This window comes from Salvelinus sp. IW2-2015, linkage group LG20 (assembly GCF_002910315.2).
Source record: "Salvelinus sp. IW2-2015 linkage group LG20, ASM291031v2, whole genome shotgun sequence".
NCBI lineage: Eukaryota > Metazoa > Chordata > Actinopteri > Salmoniformes > Salmonidae > Salvelinus > Salvelinus sp. IW2-2015.
Genome location: NC_036860.1, coordinates 43,974,278 through 43,997,629, shown reverse-complemented (window position 1 = coordinate 43,997,629; position 23,352 = coordinate 43,974,278). Strand labels below are relative to the sequence as shown.

The 23,352-nt window shown below is 42.3% G+C and overlaps 1 protein-coding gene across 3 annotated transcripts in view; it reads right to left on the bottom strand.

The window, feature by feature from the left end:
• LOC111981214 (UV radiation resistance-associated gene protein) overlaps positions 1-23,352 on the bottom strand; it is a 148,288-nt gene that overhangs the window by 12,210 nt on the left and 112,726 nt on the right. For all 3 annotated transcript variants that reach the window (XM_024012384.2, XM_024012385.2, XM_070449417.1), the window contains exon 14: positions 2,988-3,079. In XM_024012384.2, coding sequence (XP_023868152.1) covers positions 2,988-3,079 — 92 coding nt within the window. The remainder of the gene's footprint in view (positions 1-2,987; positions 3,080-23,352) is intronic.

Here is a 23,352-nt window from a genome sequence, read left to right as displayed (position 1 = left end):
AGAGATGACCGTGGACTACAGGAAAAGGAGGGCCGAACACACCTCCATTCACATCGACAAGGATGTAGTGGAGTGGGTCGAGAGCTTCAAGTTACTTGGTGTCCACATCACCAACAAACTATCATGGTCCAAACACACCAAGACAGTCATGAAGAGGGCACAACAAATGATTTGGCAAGGGTCCCCAGCTCTCCAAAAAGTTATACAGCTGCACCATCAAGAGCATCCTGACTGGTTGCACCACCGCCTGGTATGACAACTGCTCGGCATCCGACTGTAAGGTGCTASAGAGGTAAGCTTCCTGCCATCCAGGACCTCTATACTCGGCGGTGTCTCCAGCCACCCAAGTCATAGACTGTTTTCTCTGCTACTGCACGGCAAGTGGTACCGGAGCGCCAGGTCTAAGCCCAAAAGGCTTAACAGCTTCTATCCCAAAGCCATAAGACTGCTAAACAATTAATCAAATGGCTACCCGGACTATTTGCATTTTATATTTAATAAAAACATTTAAACAATTACGCTGCTACCGGCTGTTTATTATCTACGCATAGTCACTTTACCCTTACCTACATGTACATATTACCTCAATTATCTCGACTAACCTGTACCCCCGCACATTGACTCGGTACCGGTACCACCTGTATATAGCCTCGTCATTGTTATTTTATTGTGTTACTTTTTTAAACTTTCGTTTATTTAGTAAATATTTTCTTAAAACTGCATTGTGTGTTAGAGTGTTAGAGTCTATTTTGTAAATGACATCGCCGAAGTCAAGAATCGGTAGTATAGTCAGTTTTACGAGGGTATGTTTGACAGCATGAGTGAAGGAGGCTTTGCTGCGAAATAGGAAGCCGATTCTAGATTTAATTTTGGATTGGAGATGCTTAATGTGAGTCTGGAAGGAGAGTTTACAGTCTAGCCAGACACATAGGTATTTATAGTTGTCCACATAATCTAAGTCAGAACCGTCCAGAGTAGTGATGCTAGTCGGGCGGGCAGGTGCGGGTAGCGATCGGTTGAAGAGCATGCATTTCGTTTTACTAGCATTTAAAAGCAGTTGGAGGCCACGGAAGGAGTGTTGTATGGCATTGAAGCTTGTTTGGAGGTTTGTTAACACAGTGTCCAAAGAAGGGCCAGATGTATACAGAATGGTGTCGTCTGCGTAGAGGTGGATCAAAGAATCACCCGCAGCAAGAGTGACATCATTGATATATACAGAGAAAGGAGTCGGCCCAAGAATTGAACCCTGTGGCACCCCCATAGAGACTGCCAGAGGTCCGGACAACAGGCCCTCTGATTTGACACACTGAACTCTATCTGAGAAGTAGTTAGTGAACCAGGCGAGGCAGTCATTAGAGAAACCAAGGCTGTTGAGTCTGCCGATCAGTAACTGTTTACTGTCATCAGTAAACATCAATTGATCATATAATTTCAGAAACAGGAGGATAGCCTCACAATACACCTCTCAATATTGACCACCATTAGATATTTTATTGATATAAAATAAGTGGCTTAGGTTAATTTCCCATCCTTTGCCGATATACTGTTAGCTGATAATGTTTACTTTGCAAGCTACCTGTTGAAAATGTCTTTGTACAGTTGGCTAAACATACAGCGATAAGTAAACCTAATGTACTATTTTCTCCAACCCAATATAGGCCTACCTAGCGAAGTTACCTAACATCCCCTTTTCAACATTGTTTTTTAATCACAATTGCTGCTAACAGACAAGTCTAGCTAGCTAACAACAGAACAGGTCAATATGGCTAGTTAACAAGCTACATTTCAGGGAATAAACTAGATGGCTATATTATCCAAATAGTGTTTTATTTGCTTGCCATCTATAGTGACAGTAGTCAGACAACTTTACCAGGAAGAGGACTTGTTGATGTCAAGCTCTTTCCAAAAGCCTAACCTCTGATGAAGCAAGTTAAATGACACCTTTTATGCTTAGCTAGCTAGCTATTTAGCTACATGCCAAATGGATAGGTGACCTTCACGTATCTGAAATGACATGATCAATTGATGTTCACTGATCATGAAAAGCATGCAGTTACTTTCTATATAACTCTGATGATAGAGCATGTGGAATAATTGTAAATGTGTAGTTTGGACTATGTTCTTCAAAAAGTGATGATATTACAAACAAATAGTTCACATTTATTTAACATTCCCTTAAAAATGGCATGTAGTTATCTATGGTTTAGCAGACCTGGGGGTCTCCTTGCCCCCCAGCATCCAAATTTAACGCTCTGCACCGTATTGTGACATTTTATTGATAGTGCCCTATTCAACAACACCTTGCTTGTTTAAGCAAGGAGAAACAAAGCTTCATTATGTTGTTAAGAGTCCATCTTAACCCAGAAACGGACTCAACTGCACGAATGCCCAGCCGTCCTGTCTTCAGTCAGCTGTTCATAACAAAAACGGTTATTTGTTTTTACGGTTATGTCGGTTAGGTTATAGGTTATTTGATCTCTGGCTGTGCAAATAAGTGGTAGTAGCTCATCTATTCATTTGCTCATCTATTACTGATTAGACACATGCTCTAATGTAGCATCAATCAAGTGTATTATCTCGCTTTTGAAGCCTGCGGAGGCTGTGAAATATGAACACGAGACTCACATCCCTTTGAAAATATAGATTTATATAATTTTCTATGGGTATCATGCTAAAGATAGTCCCAATTTAACACACTATGCCCAGTTGTAGCTCATTGAAGGGTTTACGCCTAGGTGGTGCAATAGGTATAACTTTTTGGTCCAGCATAGAGCGCATTTTACGTCGGGCGTAGTCTGGTTGCACCAGTTTGTTGTTAGTGGGTTGTAACTGACCCACTAACAACCAACTAACAACCAACTGGTGCAACCGGACTCTGAAGTGAAAAAGATATAGAGTAGAGATAGTGGGGGCAAAAATGCTAGGTGGGGTAGCTTAATAGTACTCTGACACTGGGAGAGTGAGAGTGGACTAGTACAGGTACTCACCATCGGACCAGAAGGCCGTGCTCCAAGAAGTTCTTGAGGTTGGGCAGGGTCTGGCGCAGGTCTGGAGTGGACAGGCCATGCTGGTATCTCAACTGGGAAGGAAAAAGAAAGCATACATTAGCAATGACCAGAGCTTTCTGTAACATATCATATTGTACCGTACCATAACCTAAACAATCAGTTTAATTCACACATTCTCATGATTCTCTAGTTCCGATTCTGATGTCTCTGGACAAGGCAGATAATTACTACCCTACAGGGAGACCGAAGCAACCTGCCATTTTTTTCATATCTGAAGCATTATAACTTCTCCCTTTGGGCTAATATCCACCCCAACATACAACAGGCACCCGGTCCTCCTGCCATGCTAACAGACATCTGTGCTAATGTGAAAGGTGTGTGGAGAGGGAGATGAGACGTGGGCGGCAATTAGAAAAGTCAGAATGCCAAACATCTGGAATAGAGATGGGGTAAAACCGCACATAGCAATCTCTCCCTCTATCCATTTCCCTCTCCCTCTCTCCATTTCCCCCTCTCTAAGTGACCTAGATCCCCATTGGATTGATGACAATCCCTCTCTCCAGTCCTCCATCCATCAGTCATAAAATCAACCTCAAGTTATGACCGACAGGGAAGTAAGCCAAAGCGTTCCACAGGGATGCTGGCACATGTGGACTCCAATGCTTCCCACAGTTGTGTCAAGTTGGCTGGATGTCCTTTGGGTGGTAGACCATTCTTGATACACACAGGAAACTGTTGAGCGTGAAAAACCCAGCAGCGTTGCAGTTCTTGACACAAGCCAGTGCACCTGGCACCTACTACCATACCCCATTCAAAGGCACCTAAATATTTTGTCTTGCCCATTCACACTCTGAATGGCACACATACACAATTCATGTCTCATTTGTCTCCTCCCTTTATCTACACTGATTGAAGTGGATTTAACAAGAGAAATCAATAAGGGATGATAGCTTTAACCTGGATTAACCTGGCCAGTCTACAGTGCATTCAGAAAGTATTCACACCCCTTGACTTTTCCACATTCTGTTACATTACAGCCTTATTCAAAAATGTATTAAATCGTTTTTTCTCCCCCTCATCAATCTACACACAATTCCCAATAATGACAAAACAAAATCAGGTTTTCAGACATTTTTAAAAACAAAAATAAGTTATTTACAAAAGTATTCAGACCCTTTGTTATGACACTCGAAATTGAGCTCAGGTGCATCCTGTTTCCATTGATCAACCCTGAGATGTTTCGACAACTTGATTGGAGTCCACCTGTGGTAAATTCAATTGAAGGCACACTCTTGTCTATACAAGGTCCCACAGCTGACAGTGCATGTCAGAGCAAAAACTAAGCCACAAGGTCGAAGGAATTGTCCATTGAGGTCCGAGACAGGATTGTGTTGAGGCACAGATCTGGGGAAGGGTACCAAAACATTTCTGCAACATTGAAGGTCCCCAAGAACACAGTGGCCTCCATCATTCTTAAATGTAAGAAGTTTGGAACTTCCTAGAGCTGGCCACCCGGCCAAACTGAGCAATCTGGGGAGAAAGGCCTTGTTCAGGGAGGTGACCAACAACCTGATGGTCACTCTGACAGATCTCCTCATCAAATCAAATCAAATGTTATTGGTCACATACACATGGTTAGCAGATGTTAATGCGAGTGTAGCGAAATGCTTGTGCTTCTAAGTTCCAACAGTGAAGTAATATCTAACAAGTAATCTAACAATTCCCCAACAACTATCTAATACACACAAATCTAAAGGGGTGAATGAGAATATGTACATATAAATATATGGATRAGTGATGGCCAAGCGGCATAGGCAAGGTGCAGTAGATGGTATAAAATACAGTATATACATRTGATATGRGTAATGTAAGWTATGTAACATTATTAAAGTGGCATTATTTAAAGTGAGTAGTGATCCATTTATTAAAGTGGCAAGTGATTGGGTCTCAATGTAGGCAGCAGCCTCTCTGAGTTAGTGATTGCTGTTTAGCAGTATGATGGCCTTGAGAAAGAAGCTGTTTAACAGTCTATCAGTCCAAGCTTTGATGCACCTGTACTGACCTCACCTTCTGGATGGTAGCGATGTGAACAGGCAGTGGCTCAGGTGGTTCTTGTCCTTGATGATCTTTTTGGCCTTCCTGTGACATCGGGTGCTGTAGGTGTCATGGAGGGCAGGTAGTTTGCACAACGGTGATGCGTTTTGCAGACAGCACCACCCTCTGGAGAGCCTTGCGGTTGAGGGTGGTGCAGTTGCCGCAACAGGCGGTGATACAGCCCGACAGGATGCTCTCAAAGTCCAGGACCCAATTGCACAGGGCAGGGTTGAGACCCAGGGCCTTCAGCTTGATGATGAGCTTGGAGGGTACTATGGTGTTGAATGCTGAGCTGTCCTCAATGAACAACATTCTTACATAGGTATTCCTCTTGTCCAGATGGTATAAGGCAGTGTGATGGCGATTGCATCGTCTGGGGACCTGTTGGGGTGGTATGCGAACTGAAGTGGGTCTAGGGTGGCCGGTAAGGTGGAGGTGATATGATCCTTGACTAGTCTCTCAAAGCACTTCATGATGACAAAAGTGAGTGCTACGGGGCGGTAGTCATTTAGTTCAGTTATCTTTGCCTTCTTGGGTACAGGAACAATGGTGGCCATCTTGAAGGTTCTTGAAGCAATCTTAAAGCATCCTCTGTGGAGATGGGAGAACCTTCCAGAAAGACAACCGTCTCTGCAGCACTCCACCAATCAGGCCTTTATGGTGGCCAGACGGAAGCCACTCCTCAGTAAAAAGAAAATGCCAAGAGTGTGCAAAGCTGTCATCAAGGCAAAGGGTGGCTATTTTGAAGAATCTCAAATATAAAATATTTAGATTTGTTTAACACTTTTTTGGTTACTACTTGATTCCATATGTGTTATTTCATAGTTTTGATGTCTTCACTATTATTCTACAATGTAGAAAATAATGAAAATAAAGAAAAACCCTGGAATGAGTAAATATATATATGACGCAAAACGGCATCCCACCAACACAGTTAGGGAGGGAGAGTAGTCCTAATCACCCCCACTCTGTCCTCTGAGTTTAATCTAACCTGTCTCATATCTCTACCCCACAGCAGAGCAGCATCACGCGCCACTTCAGCCGTATACTGCACTAGGCCCTGTGTCACTGACACCCACATCTGTTTTCTCTCCTCTGCTCTGTCATACTGCGACACCCATTCTTCTCTACACTCAAACCGCCTTCCCTGGTTCCATCCCTTTCTCCCTCCCTGGGTATCACTCGCTCAGTGCCATACATACACTACAGTGAGTGATGAACCACATGTGATTCTAATTAGGCCAGACACAGTACCAGTGTATTGTTCCCACCAGTGCTACACTCATCCATTACATACCACTGCCTACCGAGCATGCCTCACAGACTATATATATGAAGACGTTGGGGAGAAGTACCACGATAACAGAGGAATTACAGAGAAGTAAATGTTGGCGCCCCAGGGGCCAAAGGCCACGTTTCTCAGTTTGTGTTTATAGTTAGAGGAAAATAATGGTTTTCTTGGATCAGCAGTCATCTCAACACCATTCATCCAAGTCCATTTTTTTGTAGCCTGTTCTGTAATATTCTGTCAGGACTGTAATGCTGTGCGGTGGTTCTAGTAAAGTTTGACTAATGCATGAGGAGTGGCATAAGCATTAACACATGGGTCCTTGCTGCCACTGCCAGAGCACACAGTACAGCAGGTGTGTGTGTGTGTGTGTGTGTGTGTGTGTGTGTGTGTGTGTGTGTGTGTGTGTGTGTGTGTGTGTGTGTAAGGGTGGATGGTAGGCCCCCTTCTGGCCCTGGATGGTTTGAGATGTCAGGCTGGTGATCAAGGAAAGGCAGGAAGCAGAAGATCCTGTGCATGGTTTTTATTTAAGGCATTTGGAGCAGATGCAGGTATTTACAAAATTATACAAAAGCCAACAAGATTGCTGGACCAGGCTCAAATTAAATAATAAACTAAGAAAAAAACTAGTCAAAAGAAGATAAAGACTGAAGATCAGTCATGACTAGTCCCTGGGACTCACAGAAGCCCCAACTAACCCTTGCAGAGACAGGTGGCCATTTTGAATTCAAAATAAAGCTCTACACCTGAGCATTTATATTTCTCCTGGCAGCGACCAGGTGACAGGAAACGCTTGTGTTATTAGAAAGCACTTTGTCAAACTAAGCCAATAAACACCTAGCAAAGACTAACACGCAATAACACTTTAGATACGTTAGAGAATATTATAACCTGTACGTTACAGATAAATATATAGAATATGTTCAAGATCTAGGATAGAGCAGAAACTCTTTCAACCTCCATTAATTAGTACTGGCGTCTTCCTTCTTAATGAGCAGACCATGGTCACCTGAGTGCTTACATGTCTGTCTCTCACACACAAACATTTGTAAGTACTGCTTTAGACTAGCAAATAGTAGGCCTACTGCTTTCAACTAAATAAATAATAAATCAACTTGATCTGATGTCTCTGTAATTTATATCCAAAGTTTAGAAAATATTTAGAACAAATCAATCATAGGTAAGACACTCAACCAAAATGCATGTTTGGTGAGGTGACCAAGCAATTATATAAAAATGTTCTGAGACATGGGAGCAGTGAGGGAGCACAGAGTTAGCTGACCAGTGTGTGTTAGATCCTTCTTTAGCACAGGAAAACCTCCCAATTGATCTTATTCTGTATTAACAGTACGTGTGTGTGCGTGCATGCACATTTTGTGAACTAATTTGTGTGTATTTTGTGAACAAATGTGTGTGTGTGTCAGCACGTATGCTCATGCATAACCTCTGGGGGACCCATGGAACCAGAGTTCTCTATGGTATCTGCATAGACCTCCTGATCTCTGTGGTAGGTTTTGTGTTTTATCAAAAGCAGATCAGATTGAGCCAGGCAGAGAGAGGGGCGCACAGTACTTAGATCTAAACCCATATTGGTGATGAAATGACCTAAAACATACAGATTCTGGATAATCCTGAATGAAATGTTAAAAGCATAAATATCATACCCCCCCAAAAATGCTAACCTCCCCTGTAATTGTAATGGTGAGAGGTTAGCATGTCTTGGAGGTATGATATTTGTGCGTCTAACTTTGACTGATATTCTATTGATATTCTACAATATTCTATTGTTGTTGTTTTTTACAATGAAAGTGACTCTAAAATGACACTACAATATTTACCATTGATTTCTATTCGGCACAAAATACACAACCAAAACAAACAGCAAAAACTGCAGTAATTTCTATACGGTTCCCCCGATAAGGATGAAAATACTCTCAAATTGAAGCTGACAGTCTGCACTTTAACCTCAGTCATTGTATCATTTCAAATCCAAAGTGCTGGAATACAGAGCAAAAACAACAACAACAAATGTCACTCTCCCAATACTTTTGGAGCTCAGTGTAAATGTACGTGATTGTGACGGCTATTATTTCCTCCAAAGCTATGTGTTGAAACCTTGCCAAGCGTGGAGCATAGAAATGGGATAGGGGCGAAGACAGACTGAGGGGTGACATCACTGGATTGTTCCGAGTACATTATTGTTGGGGGAATTGTTAGAGTGTTCGGGGGATAAAGAGGAGAGGATGTTCCTGAGTAGCACGCGTGTGAATACTGAGAGGACTGAGAGATGACTCTCCTGGAACCTGGACAAAGGCACATGTCTTACTGCTGCAGCCTCTGGGAAAGATACAAGATAGGGAGTCTATTCCAGTAGCACTTCTCACGACACCTTGACAAGAGTTCCATCATTGCCACACAGGTGTGTACCAACTCTCTGCCAATGGGCAATACACAACATTTGACCAACAAGTGTCTACTTGGCACCAGCCCTAATATTTTGTATGTATTATGGAAAATATGAACTCGTCATGAGGGGCCTCAGTGGCACACGGGTCTGCATTCCTCCATGCAGTCAGGGCCGGCCCTAGCCTTTTGGGGGCACTAAGTTAAGTTTTGTTAATTTCCTGCAATTCTACACATTTTCCAAAGGGTGGAGAGATTTGTTTTTAGTTTTTAAATATGATATCTGAGTAAGAATGACTAACAAAATCAATGGGCCCCCCCCCCAGTCGGTAATTCGATCATGATTACTACAAGCATAGATAGCTTGCTGGACTAATTTACCAATTTAAAATGGGATAATTGAGTGACTGTCAGTGACTGACATAAGAGACAAACTGCTGATGCACAAGCAAATTTAGAAATTGCACCTTGTGAATTGTATAATTCTAACTCTCAACAGTAAGTTGAGTTCCCGACAGTTCCTCCCCAAAAAAGCAGGCCTTCAAAAAGGGGGTGCGGGCCACCTGTTGGCCATCCCTGGTCTAGCTGGTCTGACCAGCATGGTCTAGCTGGTTATGCTGGTTACCAAACTCTGCTGTGTTTTGGACACATACCAGCTTATGCTGGTGACACCGGTATACTCGTGACCAAGCTGGTCCATGATGGTCTGACCATACCCATCATATTTCCCTGCATTCTGATTTTTATAATTGTTTGTTTCAATATCTTTGTTGTGTTTTTGCACGTACATTGATTGACTAATTAATCTTATGCTACACAAAGATAAATAACATACATTTTGCAAAACGAATCCAATCTGTCAGCTGGACTTATTGCACCCGTTACTGAAATGGTTGTTTCAGTTTAGATGGTTTAGGTAGTCTKATTTATTCATCTTTCTAACCCTGGCAGTTGGGGCGGCAGCGTAGYCTAGTGGTTAGAGCGTTGGACTAGTAACCGAAAGGTTGCCAGATCGAATCCCAGAGATACAAAGGTACAAAATCTGCCCCTGAACAATGCAGTTAACCCACTGTTCCTATGCCGTCATTGAAAATAAGAATTTGTTCTTAACTGACTTGCCTAGTTAAATAAAGGTAAAATTAAAATATTAAAATAAAAGTCATTCTGAATGCATATTGTGGGTGAATAAAAGTTCAAATCGTTGGATATCCCCACTGTCTGGATTCCAATAGGAATTAAACATCACTTTGCAAGACGGCGTGACTTGACGCATGATGTGACAGTGAAGGCTGGTTACCAGCAAAAAAACATGCAGCGAAGAGTGATCACCACAAAWACACAGCGAAGGCACCAGCAAATATACAACAAAGTTTGGTCATTATTTTTCACGTCACAGGATTATATAGACTAAAATCAGTACCCTGTGGATGTCAGTTGACTCCACCATCGACAAACATTCAATGTGACGCCACATAAAGACCGTTGAGAAACCAACAGTGAAGCTGTGAGTGTGAAAGAGAGAAATGTGTGAGACAGCTTTGCCTGACATAATGCTGGATGTCGCTTTCAATTAAAAGCAACAACACGGCCTTGAAGAGAGAGAAACAGCTCAGAGGGAGGATCCGGCTTCTCAAACAGACCAGTTGTTTAGTAATATGTCACAACTGACAAGGCAAGAAATAAACTCTGATTTTGTTCTCCTATGATATTCAAATCACATGGCCTGGAATTTGAGAGAGTTGTTTGGGAAAAAAGTAAATAAATATAATCCTAAACATTAACATTTCTAGCCTTCAAGTTTCTAGGTCATACAAATATTAATACAAATTGCTTATGAGTAACGTGTCATTTCTCAAAACAGAGAGTACAGGTGGGGTCTATGAGGAGCTTTCACAGTGTGGAAGTCCCCTTTCACCTGGCCGCCGGCTGGTCAGCCTGGGCTGTGCAGAGTGCTTTGTGATCAGGCTAACCAGATCGTGGTGAGAAATTACCGGGGCCCAATGAGGCCAGCTGTAAGGCGAGAGGCCCTGGATGGGGCCGCACCCACAGGAGGGGGGGTTCTTTCACATGACGTGATGCTAGCTTTGGGCCTGACTGAAACAGATCCAGCACAGCTCCTCTCTTCAGGCCTCCTCGCACACCTTTGTGTCTGTCTCCTTCCTGCCATGTCGCCCATTGAGACACTTGCACTCAGCCACTTCACAGGCCCTGTACAGAGCACTGGTAGAACACAGGACACTGAGCTAGTGTTTTTGATACCGCTTCAGGGCCGGATGTGTGTGTGTGTTGCAGGATGTGTGAACGGAGCGCTGAGCTCTCACCACCACTAGAGGAGTCAAGGATACCTCCCAGTCCCATCCACCATAGCAGGACCAGAGAGCCACAGGAATGCAGCATCTGTGTACAGCTCAGCTCCTTCAATCCAACCGGGGCCAAATACGTAAACATACATTAGCTGACTAAAGCGTCCCAACCCGCTGGTTTACATGCCACCCATAACTCTGTGAAGGGCTGTTTGTTTTCGACTCAGGCTCTGCCACGCAGCTACGTAAACATCCCGGCTTATGCAATGTATTATTGTTTCCTTTCTTTTTGTCACAACCAATCGTCCTAAGAGCTGAAAACGCCACAGTGAGGGCCTCTCGTCCGTTCTGAGGTTAATTGCTGGTGACTTTCCGTACAAGAACCGCAGGGTCAGCCTTCGTAATGAAGCGCTCCGCATTCGCTGTGAGATCATTTGAAGAGCCGTTTGTCAGCACAGAAGTCACAACAGTTCAAGCGGCGGGGAATATTAGCATCACCTGACAAGCGGTGTGTCTAGACTTCCACCAGGGATGGGGCGCAGACTCGCTAGAGGAAACCTGTAATGTGTTTAGGTTTTCATCAGGAGGATTATTTTTCACGTCACAGGATTATATAGACTAAAATCAGTACCCTGTGGATGTCAGTTGACTCCACCATCGACAATTACTCATGATTTCCAATCAGAATAGTACTAAATTCTAATCCTGATGGTAAATGCTGCAGTTCTGTCCACTATAGTAAAAATATAAATAGTATTAGTGTTTCTCATAATACATCAGGGAGAGTAGGCCTAGTCCTTTCCGACTCCCTAAGGAGGGCAATCAAGGGGCCTCTGCTGGCTCTACTTCAACTTTAGAGGGGCCTAAGCAGGTGTGGCCTACCAGGCCAGTTCCAGGTCAATAACAAGGCCTCCAGTAGAGGTCAGGACAATCTGTAGTGGTGGTCCATATTTCTCCATACGTCCATAATACAGTCTCTAATGAGGGTCCCTGGTTGTTACGGGAAGAATATWATGGCTATGGCTGTCATCTATACTTTTAGTGATTTTTCATTTTAAAACTGTGGTATGTGTGTTAAAATAAAACAAAATGAAATTCCATAAATTTTGAAGAATACAAATTCAAATGTGAGAAGGATGTCTAGATTTCTGTGACACAAAACATCAAAAACAAACAGATAAAACAGAAACACATACATGGTTTTTACATTCAAAGAAATTAGAAAAGCTTAAGAGCATCCATTGATTGTATTACCTTCTTATTCTTACAGAGAATAGTATTCAAAGTGGCAGTCATTATTAAAATCTACCTTTAAAAATATTGAATAGGATGTTTTTTTCTTAAAACATTTCATTTTATGGATGTCATATTTTTGCATGAATTATAATCAAATTCATCAACATTCTTTTCGTTAGTGGAGAATCTTGGACTATCAAAAACAAAAAGAACATGACAAGCTTGCCGATGGATGCCCTTACTAAATATTTTACCCCAGTCCAGCAGAAGATCCACCCAGAACATAGTCCATGTGGGCTTTAATGACATTATGAAGGGCAGCTCTGAACAGTTGAAACTGGATTTTAAAGAGCTGATTGATTCTCTGCTAGACACTAATAAAAGCCATCATATCTGGCACTTTGCCCTCTCTGAATCATGGCATTGAACGCTTTAGCAGGATTCTCTCTTCACAACTGGCTACGTGATTATTGCAGCTCAATGGGTTTGCCTTTTGTTGACAATTGATACCTTTGGGAAACCACACACTGCTCTTGATAGTATCACCAATATTTAATAAGCTTACGTATCGGCCACACAGCCATCGTCAGAGCTTTTGTGATTTTTTTTTAAATTTGCACCTTTATGTAGACCTGGCCCCACCCACATCCGTTCTACACATCGAAGGGGGTTGGAGGCAAAGGAAAAACAAATAAGTGCTACCAAATATAACAATATGCATTTCATAAATATTACAAAAGTGTATAAATAAGGCGTATTGAACACGTCTGTAAAATCTCAATGAGGACATTTATGAAATCCATATTGTTATATTTGGTAGCACATATTTGTTTTTCCTTTGCCTCCACAAAAGCTCTGACGAAGGCCATGTGGCCGATACGTAAGCTTATTAAATATCGGTGATACTATCAAGAGCAGTGTGCGGTTTTCCTTTTTCCTTCATCTTGTTCAATTGTTGCCATGCACCTGCAAATAAGATTGCTCAGATGTGCGAATGCCTTTTGAATTTTGTATAACTTTGGGAAACAAAACACGTTTAATTAGGAGGATGGGATCCACCCAAATCATTTGGGTTCCTGGATCCTTTCACAGCATTATAAGGCTGCGTTGAGACAATGTCTTATCAATGACCCAAGCCCAGCTCAGATGTATGGTGGTATCATACATTTTGTATTGTAGATAGTGCATTCGGAAAGTATTCAGACCCCTTGACTTTTTCCACATTTTGTTAAGTTACAACCTTATTCTAAAATGTATTAAATTGTTTCCCCCCTCATCAATATACACACAATACCCCATAATGAMAAAGCTATTTATTTGATGAAATATCACATTTTCCTAAGTATTCAGACCCTTTACTCAGTACTTTGTTGAAGCACCTTTGGCAGCAATTACAACCAAGACTTTTTGGGTAWGACGCTACAAGCTTGGAACACCTGTATTTGGGSAGTTTCTCCCATTCTTCTCTCAAGCTCTGTYAGGTTGGATGGGGAGCGTTGCTGCACAGCTATTTTCAAGTCTCTCCAAAGATGTTCGATCGGGTTCAAGTCCGGGCTCTGGCTGGGACACTCAAGGTCATTCAGAGASTCGTCCCAAAGCCMCTCCTGTGTTGTCTTGGCTGTGTGCTTAGGGTCATTGTCCTGTTGGAAGGTGAACTCTTGCTCTTTTGCACCCCAGTATCTCTACTTGCACATCATCATCTGCACATCTATTACTCCAGTATTAATGCTAAATTGTATTTATTTTCACCTCTATGGCCTATTTATTGCCTACCTCCCTTCTACATTTGCATACACTGTACATAAATTTGTCTATTTTTCTTTTCTTTTGTGTTATTAACTATACGTTTGTTTATGTGTAACTCTGTGTTGTTGTTTTTGTCGCAATGCTTTGCTTTATCTTGGCCAGGTCGCAGTTGTAAATGAGAACTTGTTCTCAACGGGCCTACCTGGTTAAATAAAGGTTAAATAATTGTATTTTTTATATTTTTATAAATCTTCGCCCCAGTCTGAAGTCCTGAGCAGGTTTTCATCAAGGAGCTCGCTGTACTTTGCTCTGTTCATCTTTCCCTCAATCCTGACTAGTCTCCCAGTCCCTGCCGCTGAGAAACATCCCCTAGCATGATGCTGCCACCACCACGCATGGCATTCTGGCCAAAAAGTTACATGTTGGTTTCATCAGACCAAAGAATCTTGTTTCTCGTGGTCTGAGAGTCTTCAGGTGCCTTTTGGCAAACTCCAAGCGGGCTGTCATGTGCCTTTTACTGAAGAGTGGCTTCCGCCTGGCAACTGTACGGCAAAGGCCTGATTGGTGGAGTGCTGCAGAGATGGTTGTCYATCTGGAAGGTTCTCCCAACTCAACAGAGGAACTCTGGACCTCTGTCAGAGTGACCATCGGGTTCTTGGTCATCTCCCAGACCAAGGCCCTTCTCCCCCGATTGCTCAGTTTGGCCAGAAGGGCCAGCTCTAGGAAGAGTCTTCCTGGTTCCAAACTTCTTCCATTTAAGAATGATGGAGGCCACTATGTTCTTGGGGACCTTCAATGCTGCAGACCTTTTTTGGCACCCTTCCCCAGATCTGTGCCTCAACACAATCCCGTCTTGGAGCTCTACGGACAATTCCTTCGACCTCATGGCTTGGTTTTTGCTCAATCAAGTTGTAGAAACATCTCATGGATGATAAATGGAAACAGGRTGACCTGAACTCCATTTCGAGTCTAATATAAAAATATTCTGAATACTTACGTAAATACAGTATTTCAAAAACTTTTTTTTATAACATTTCTAAAAACCTGTTTTCGCTTTGTCATTATGGGGTCTTGTGTGTAGATTGATGAGGGAAAAAAACTATTTCATACATTTTTGAAYAAGGCTGTAACATAACAAAATGTGGAAAAAGTCAAGGGGTCTGAATACTTTCCAAATGCACTGTAAATACAAATATATACTGTAAACACATTGGAAAAACAAAAATGGGGACCTTCAATGATTCTGTCCCAGATTGACAAAATGTTAATTTCTCATCAACATTTCAAATAAATGTAAATYCAAATATTTACAAAGACTAGTTGGATGGGAAACATCTTATTAGTTATTTTAAAAAGTGCTTCTCTCACTTTGTGAGTACATATGTGACCCGTTTCAGGAAACTAGGGGGTATGTCGCAGGTCACTACTTCATAGAAGAGCAGTTTGAACGTAAACTATAACACTCGGTTTGTATTGCTAGTACTCTATGGATTGGGATCATGCTTCATTGTTTAGCTAGCTAGCTTCATGTATAAACAAAATACTCMTTAAAGCTGACTGTTAGCTAGCTAGCTGACGTTAGATGGCTGGCTCGCTAGCTAACATTACGTTTATGATCTGTGTGTAGTAATGTTCTCAGAATGCGATTTAACATAGCTAGTTATAGCCTAATGTTAGCTAGCTAACTAGCTAACATTGAACCTATTTGGTTAACTTTAGCTAGCTATGACAATAGGTTTGTATTGCAAGTACTCTATGGATTAGGATTATGGTTCATTGTTTAGCTAGCACTTCTAAACAAAAGACTCCACTTCACAAGATGATTACATGACCCATCAAGCTGGCCAGGTGTCTTTGACAGTGATTATGGCCATTATTATCTATTGTATAATAATGGCAGAGTATTTGTATCTGGAATTTGTCTTTCAGCATCAGTAGAACACGCCTGACTCTCCTCCACCAGTCATACATTGAGAATGGTCTAATGCCTCCCATCAAAAAGAGAACTGGCCCAAGCAAGCACAGGTTACACCTGAAGCATGAGGACTTGCTGTTAGTGGTGAACTTCAACAACTACGCAGAGGATAATGCAATAGTATTACCAGGACGCCACCCAGGCCACAAACACTTTGGTGGAAAGTTGATGCCATCCCATGTGACAAAAGCAGCAGTGTGGCCTCTCTACAAGGAATCGATGACAACACTTGGTATGTAAAGCATAAACAACACGTTTTGATTATTTAATTGGCCTCCAACATATTTGGCATTACTTGATTGGCAGATACTTATGCTGTAAAGGAGAAAGCAAATGAATTCAGGTCMAAAATATGGAAAGCAGAAAAGGACTTCAAGGATAAAGTGGAGCATAGGTTCTGTACAGGTAATCCAAGACAAGCATGGGAATGGCATAATGCAATGATGCAGACTGTTCATCCTTTGTAAACAACCTAAATTGTTTTTATGGATGATTTGATACCCGCCGATTTTAAAGACGAATGTAAACAAATGTGAGACTATCACCAAATCCTCTCCTGTCCAGATAACAGAGAACGAGGTGGCCTAATGCTTGCTAAATATTAAGCCAGACAAAGCACCGAGCCAGACGGACTACGGGGCAAAATACTGAAGGTCTGCGCCGACCAGCTCAAGGGAGTTCTCACATGACTGTTTCAACTCCTGCTGATCACCTGTACAGTGCCAAAATCCTGGAACGTGTCGACCATTGTACCGGTGCCTAAGAAGTCAGGGGCCAAATCCCCAAATGACTTTTGACCTGTGGCCATCATGCCTCTTTTGGCCAAATGCATKGAAAGGGTTGTTAGTACAGTAAGCACCTTACCCTTTCCATAGCGGATCAACTGGGGCATTTACAGTTTGCCTAGAAGGCACAGAGGGGGACTGAGGATGCTACCCTGACCTTGGTGAACATGGTGKSTAGTCACCTTCAACATGCAAAATCATATGCACACATTTTATTTATTGATTTTAGTTCAGCTTTCAATACAATGCAAGTACACACACTGCTGAAACAACTAATGGTCCTGAATGTCATCTACACTGACGAGATGAAAAGCCATAGAAACAATGTGAGCCTTTTTAAGTACCATAATGACATGGGTCTGGTAGGACTCTTTTTTAAAGATGCTACGTCAGATGGGGACAAMCAGTATACAAAGTATGCTAATGTACTGGTGTGAAGGCATTTGGGCAGTGGTGTAAAGTACTTCAGTAAAAATACTTTAAAGTACTACTTAAGTATTTTTTTGGGCTATCTGTACATTACTTTACTATTTATATTTTTGGCAACTTATACTTCACTACATTCCCGAAAGTCATTCCTACTGCATTTGATCTGGCAGACTCACTAAACACAAATGCTTGGTTTGTAAATTATGTCTGAGTGCTGGAGTATGCCCCTGGCTATCTGTCAATAAAAAATAAGAAACAAAGAAAATTGGTCCGTCTGGTTTAATATACGGAATTTGAAATCATTTATACTTTTACTTTTGATACTTAAGTACATTTKAGCAATTCCATTTACTTTTGATACTTAAGTATCTTTAAAACCAAATACTTTTAGACTTTTACTCAAGTAGTATTTTACTGGGTGACTTTTACTTCAGTCATTTTCTATTAAGCTATCTTTACATTTACTCAAATATAACAATTCATTACTTTTTCCACCACCGGATGTGGCTGGGGGTTATAGCATTTCTTTCACATGACCCATCAATTTAGACAAGTGTGTCTGGGTACGCGTCATCTAATATTTATAAAATATTTTTATCTGGACACTTTGATTACCTGGAATTTTTCCTTATTGTAGGCTACTACCACTTTTAGTCTTAATCTTTACTACACTACTCACTGTTTAGCACATGACCCCAATGATGCTAAGAAACAAGGCTTGGATGAGTAAGCTGTTTATCCTAGTGTCCTTAATCTTTAGGCCTTATAACTCCTCCTCCACATCAGGTCCACATGTTGTGTTGATAAGTGGGCCTGTGTCCACCGCTATCATTAGCCCGTTTCCTCTAGATTCCAGCTGACGCTGCCAAGGCCTATCTCAAATACGTGCGGGTGCAGGCCAGACTGCTTGGCACACGAGAATGGACCTGCTCATGTAAAAGTGAATAACCAGACACAACCATAGGTTATTACAGCAGAAACTATGCTACATTAGGCATCCATCAAAATATATAGCACCTTCCAGTATATAGGCCAAGCAGGGTTTATGATGCATTGGAAACAGAGCCTGCTTCTACCAAAGTCCTGCTACTGACTCCCCACCATCACAGCACACAGATGACAATTTGGTGTGGCTTTCTGTTTTAGATATATTTCACCATCCAAACCCTAAGGTACTCCAAGGCAACAACATTTTTCAAAGAACAATAACACACTCAAACGACTACAGAATATTTACTCGATTGCGGATATATTTCTCAGCTTGTAAGGAGCTTGTTTGTACTGTAGACAGCCCCCAGATTCCTTTGGGTCAGTGACATCCCGGTCTGTCGGCTCACGCTAACCAAACTACAGCCACTTCTAGTGAACACATGCCATCGGTCAATAGCACTCTGGCGGAGATGGCAAGTTAATTACATCTGAAAATCCAACAGAGCTCTAGCCAAGGCGATGCCCGACAGTCATTCTTCAGGGCAAGGGCACGGTGCCAGCTCTCATCTGGACCGGCCCACCACCATGGGAGCAGCAGGGGACAACATAGCCTACTCAGCTCCTTATACTGTTTGGTGTTCTTTATACATGTTTTCTCACACAGCAGCAGTAGCTTTCTTCTAGCATGGTTAAACCAGACTGAAGAGTACAGCATTCAGTTTGGTTTAACCAAGCTAGGCTAACCCTCATCCTCCATCTAGTCTGCCATTTTCTGAGGTTTCGTAAATAGTACCCTAGGCGAACCAAACCATACACCTGTATGAAGCAAGAAGGACTGACAGGTTTTCACCCAGAAATGTTTTTATGAGGCGCTCAAGCATCAGCAGCCTCATCAATCACTGTGAGGCACCATGGGATATGAAGTCCCACTTGATTTATCAGTGGAGCCTTGTAATATGTGCTTCACTACTACAGACGACAGAGCATGACTGACTGCAATGCTCTCTCCTGACTAAAAATATGTATCCCTGAACATTATCAAACCTGGGGTTCAAAAAGTATACGTTTCCTTTCAAATTCTTTAGCTGCGCTTGATTGAGCTTGCTTGGTGAATTGGAACCAATGGAATAGTAACAAAAGTGCAAAGCTGATATTCTGGCACTCCAAAATCAAATGCGCAAAGTATATGAAAGACAGCAAATACTATTTGAACCCAGGTCTGGCTGTTTTATATATATATACAGTGGGGAGAACAAGTATTTGATACACTGCCGATTTTGCAGGTTTTCCTACTTACAAAGCATGTAGAGGTCTGTAATTTTTATCATAGGTACACTTCAACTGTGAGAGACGGAATCTAAAACAAAAGTCCAGAAAATCACATTGTATGACTTTCTTTAGTACTTAACTTTGCATTTTACTGTGCATACATAAGTATTGATTCCGACCATTAACCAGGTAAGAATTCCGGCTCTCACAGACCTGTTAGGTTTCTTTACGGAAGCCCTCCTGTTCTCCACTCATTACCTGTATTAACTGCAACCTGTTTGAACTCGTTACCTGTATAAAAGACACCTGTCCACCCAACACTCAATCAAACAGACTCCAACCTCTCCACAATGGCAAGACCAGAGAGCTGTGTAAGGACATCAGGGGATAAATTGTAGACCTGTACAAGGCGGGATGGGCTTACAGGACAATAGGCAAGCAGCTTGATGAAAGGCAACACCTGTTGGCAACAATTATTAGAAAAATGGAGAAGTTCAAGATGACGGTCAATCCACCCTCCGTGTCTGGGCTCCATGCAAGAATCTCACCTCGTGGGCATCAATGATCATGAGGAATTGAGGGATCAGCCCAGAACTACACGGCAGACCTGGTCAATGACCTGAAGAGAGCTGGGACCACAGTCTCAAAGAAAACCATAGTAACACACTACGCCGTCATGATTAAAATCCGCAGCGCACGCAAGTGTCCCCCTGCTCAAGGCCAGCGCATTGTCCAGGCCCGTCTGAAGTTTGCCAATGACCATCTGGATGATCCAGAGAAGAATGGGAGAAGGTCATGTGGTCTGATGAGACAAAAATAGAGCTTTTTGCTCTAAACTCCACTCGCCGTGTTTGGAGGAATAGAAGGATGAGTACAACCCCAAGAACCCCATCCCAACCGTGAAGCATGGGTGGAAACATCATTCTTTGGGGATGCTTTCTGCAAAGGGACAGGACGACTGCACCGTATTGAGGGAGGATGGATGGGCCATGTATCGCGAGATTAACACCAACAACCTCCTTCCCTCAGTAAGAGCATTGAAGATGGGTCGTGGCTGGGTCTTCCAGCATGACAACGACCCGAAACACACAGCCAGGGCAACTAAGAGTGGCTCCGTAAGAAGCATCTCAAGGTCCTGGAGTGGCCTAGCCAGTCTCCAGACCTGAACCCAATAGAAAAATCTTGGAGGGAGCCGAAAGTCCGTATTGCCCAGCGACAGCCCGAAACCTGAAGGATCTGGAGAAGGTCTGTATGGAGGAGTGGGCAAAATCCCTGCTGCAGTGTGTGCAAACCTGGTCAAGAACTACAGGAAACGTATGATCTCTGTAATTGCAAACTAAGGTTTCTGTACCAAATATTTAAGTTCTGCTTTTCTGATGTATCAAATACTTATGTCATGCAATAAAATGCAAATTAATTACTTAAAAATCATACAATGTGATTTTCTGGATTTTTGTTTTAGATTCCGTCTCTCACAGTTGAAGTGTACCTATGATAAAAATTACAGACCTCTACATGCTTTGTAAGTAGGAAAACCTGCAAAATCATCAGTGTATCAAATACTTGTTCTCCCCACTGTATATGGCAGACTAGATGGAGGATGAGGGTCAGCCTAGCTTGGTTAAACCAAACTGAACGCTGTACTCTTCCAAGCTGAGAATATATAAAAAGCTCTGTTAAAATCAGACAAGATGTCCTGTTGAAAATACCATTACCATTATGATGGTACATTCTCGCAACAAAATGAGTGAAGTTTTACAGCACATAAACCACACAACACAAGTGTTTCTGTTTAAGAGATAGCACTCCACATTTCAAGAGTTACCAGAATTCCCGCTGTCTTCATTCCACGATAAAACAATGGTAGCGGTTAAAGATGAGTCAGATTCCAGATTCCATCCTTCCTTCTTCCCCAGGCCTTATTTTTAGAAATAGATCTTGCCTCTCCCTAAATAGTTATTGATTTTGGTGAAACAATATACCAGATTGCAGCAGCCACTACTCTTAAACCTTTGGATGCCGTGTACCATAACGCCATTCGTTTTATCACTGGTGACAGTTTTAATACTCACCACTGCATCCTTTATCAAAAGGTTGGCTGGTCCTCATTAAAGTCCCGTAGATCAATTCATTATTCCCTTTTCGTTTACATAGCCTTACTACACAAGCTTCCAACTTASCTAACTTCGTTGCTAACGTAAAAAAGAGTGAGATACCAAACCCGTTCACAGGGTTGGTTAACTCTTCAGATACCTCTGATCTCCACGGAATTAGGTAAATCCGTTTTTAGTTTTTACACTTACTTACATTTGGATTCCCTTGTGCCACTAGGGCATTTTAAAACCCTGATGATAAATGAGTTCACTGAGGTGTGCAATTGTTTTGATTGATTGATTTAGCAACTTGTTTATGATGGCTGTGATGTTGGTGATGTTCTGGTGTAGTGTACTTCACATTTTTTCTTGTTATATTTTTGTTACCTTTTGCTTTGTGGTCTCGGGCACCATTGACAATGAGACCCTGGTCTCAATTGGGCTCCCTTGATGATTAAATACAAATAAAATATTAACTCCACATGGTCCATCAATTGTATAGACACTACACCTCTGTTTGATTAGCTTGGTAAATATGGTAAAGATTATGTTGCCCCTCATGGCACACGGTTACATAGTGAGAGATTTGGTGCTGGGAGGCTGGTTGAAAGCTTATGAGCATTCAAATGAAATGACTGATGTTGGCAGTGACTTTAGTTAGAAGATCATGAAACTAGCCAAATGAAAATAAAACTTGGCCATAGGCATTCCTTTAAACATCTCCTGGACCAAGCATTTTTTGCATGTCCTGTACGTATAGCCCTTTTAAACAACCCCAGGAACACAGTGCACTTAATATTCCATAGGGTACACCTCTGTACTTCCTTTACCGTCCTAAATGTACATTATCTGTCCTCCTCCTGCACTCCGTCTCCTCCACTTTCCCCTCTCTTCCCTGTGCTAATTCATCCCAGGTGTGCTGCGTTCACTGCAGTGCCCGAGCCACCCCCTCCCCTCCCTCTCTCTCTCTCTCTCGCTCTTCGATGGAGCTCTAATTCAAACCAGCCCGGCTCTCCCCTCGCATTACTTGTTGTTACACTTTATTGAGTTTGCCGCCAAATTCAGTCAACAGATTTACATAATTACGGGAAAGGCTGTGTGAGACGAATGGGAAATTCAGTTAGGAAACCACCGGTGACAAGAGGCCTAGGTTATTCCCCATTGACCCAATCACTGGAGGGTATGAGGGGGGCAAGACCTCATCTATACCCATAAATACAGCCATGGCGAGAGCCTCTGTAACTAAAGGGGTTGTTTGTGTGTGTTTGAGAGGATGAATAAGCAGACTAGTGGAAATAACCGATTGTTATTATACAGTAACAACATGTTGTGCTATAGTGACACCTATTGGATGAGCCACTGTCTGTCCATGGTGGTGGGGGTCTGTCTGGYCTGGCCTTGATGAGGAGTGGTAAACTCTCATCCACTAATGCTAGATCCAGGTTACAGTAGAGCAGGGAAACCCAACACCCACACTGCCCCTTTTAGTGAACACACACGGGTCAAACCTTCCTGTTAGTAATGCAGGCAAACTAGCAGGACTGTCATTTATCCTCCTTGTTTAGTATATGGTGGCTAGTTCTCATGGTGACTCCGGAAGGAACTTCTTAAACAGTTTGACGAAGCTGACCTCCCAGCTACAGTACATTCCACTTTTAAAAGATTCTTGATCCATCCTTGAGGGCAGCATCAAACCTTTGTAGGMTAAATGGTAGATGGAACCTAACAGGGGTCGGGTTTGGAACACACTAAGTATGGCTGGTAAATGAAGAGGAAGGGTGGGTAGTTTTGGC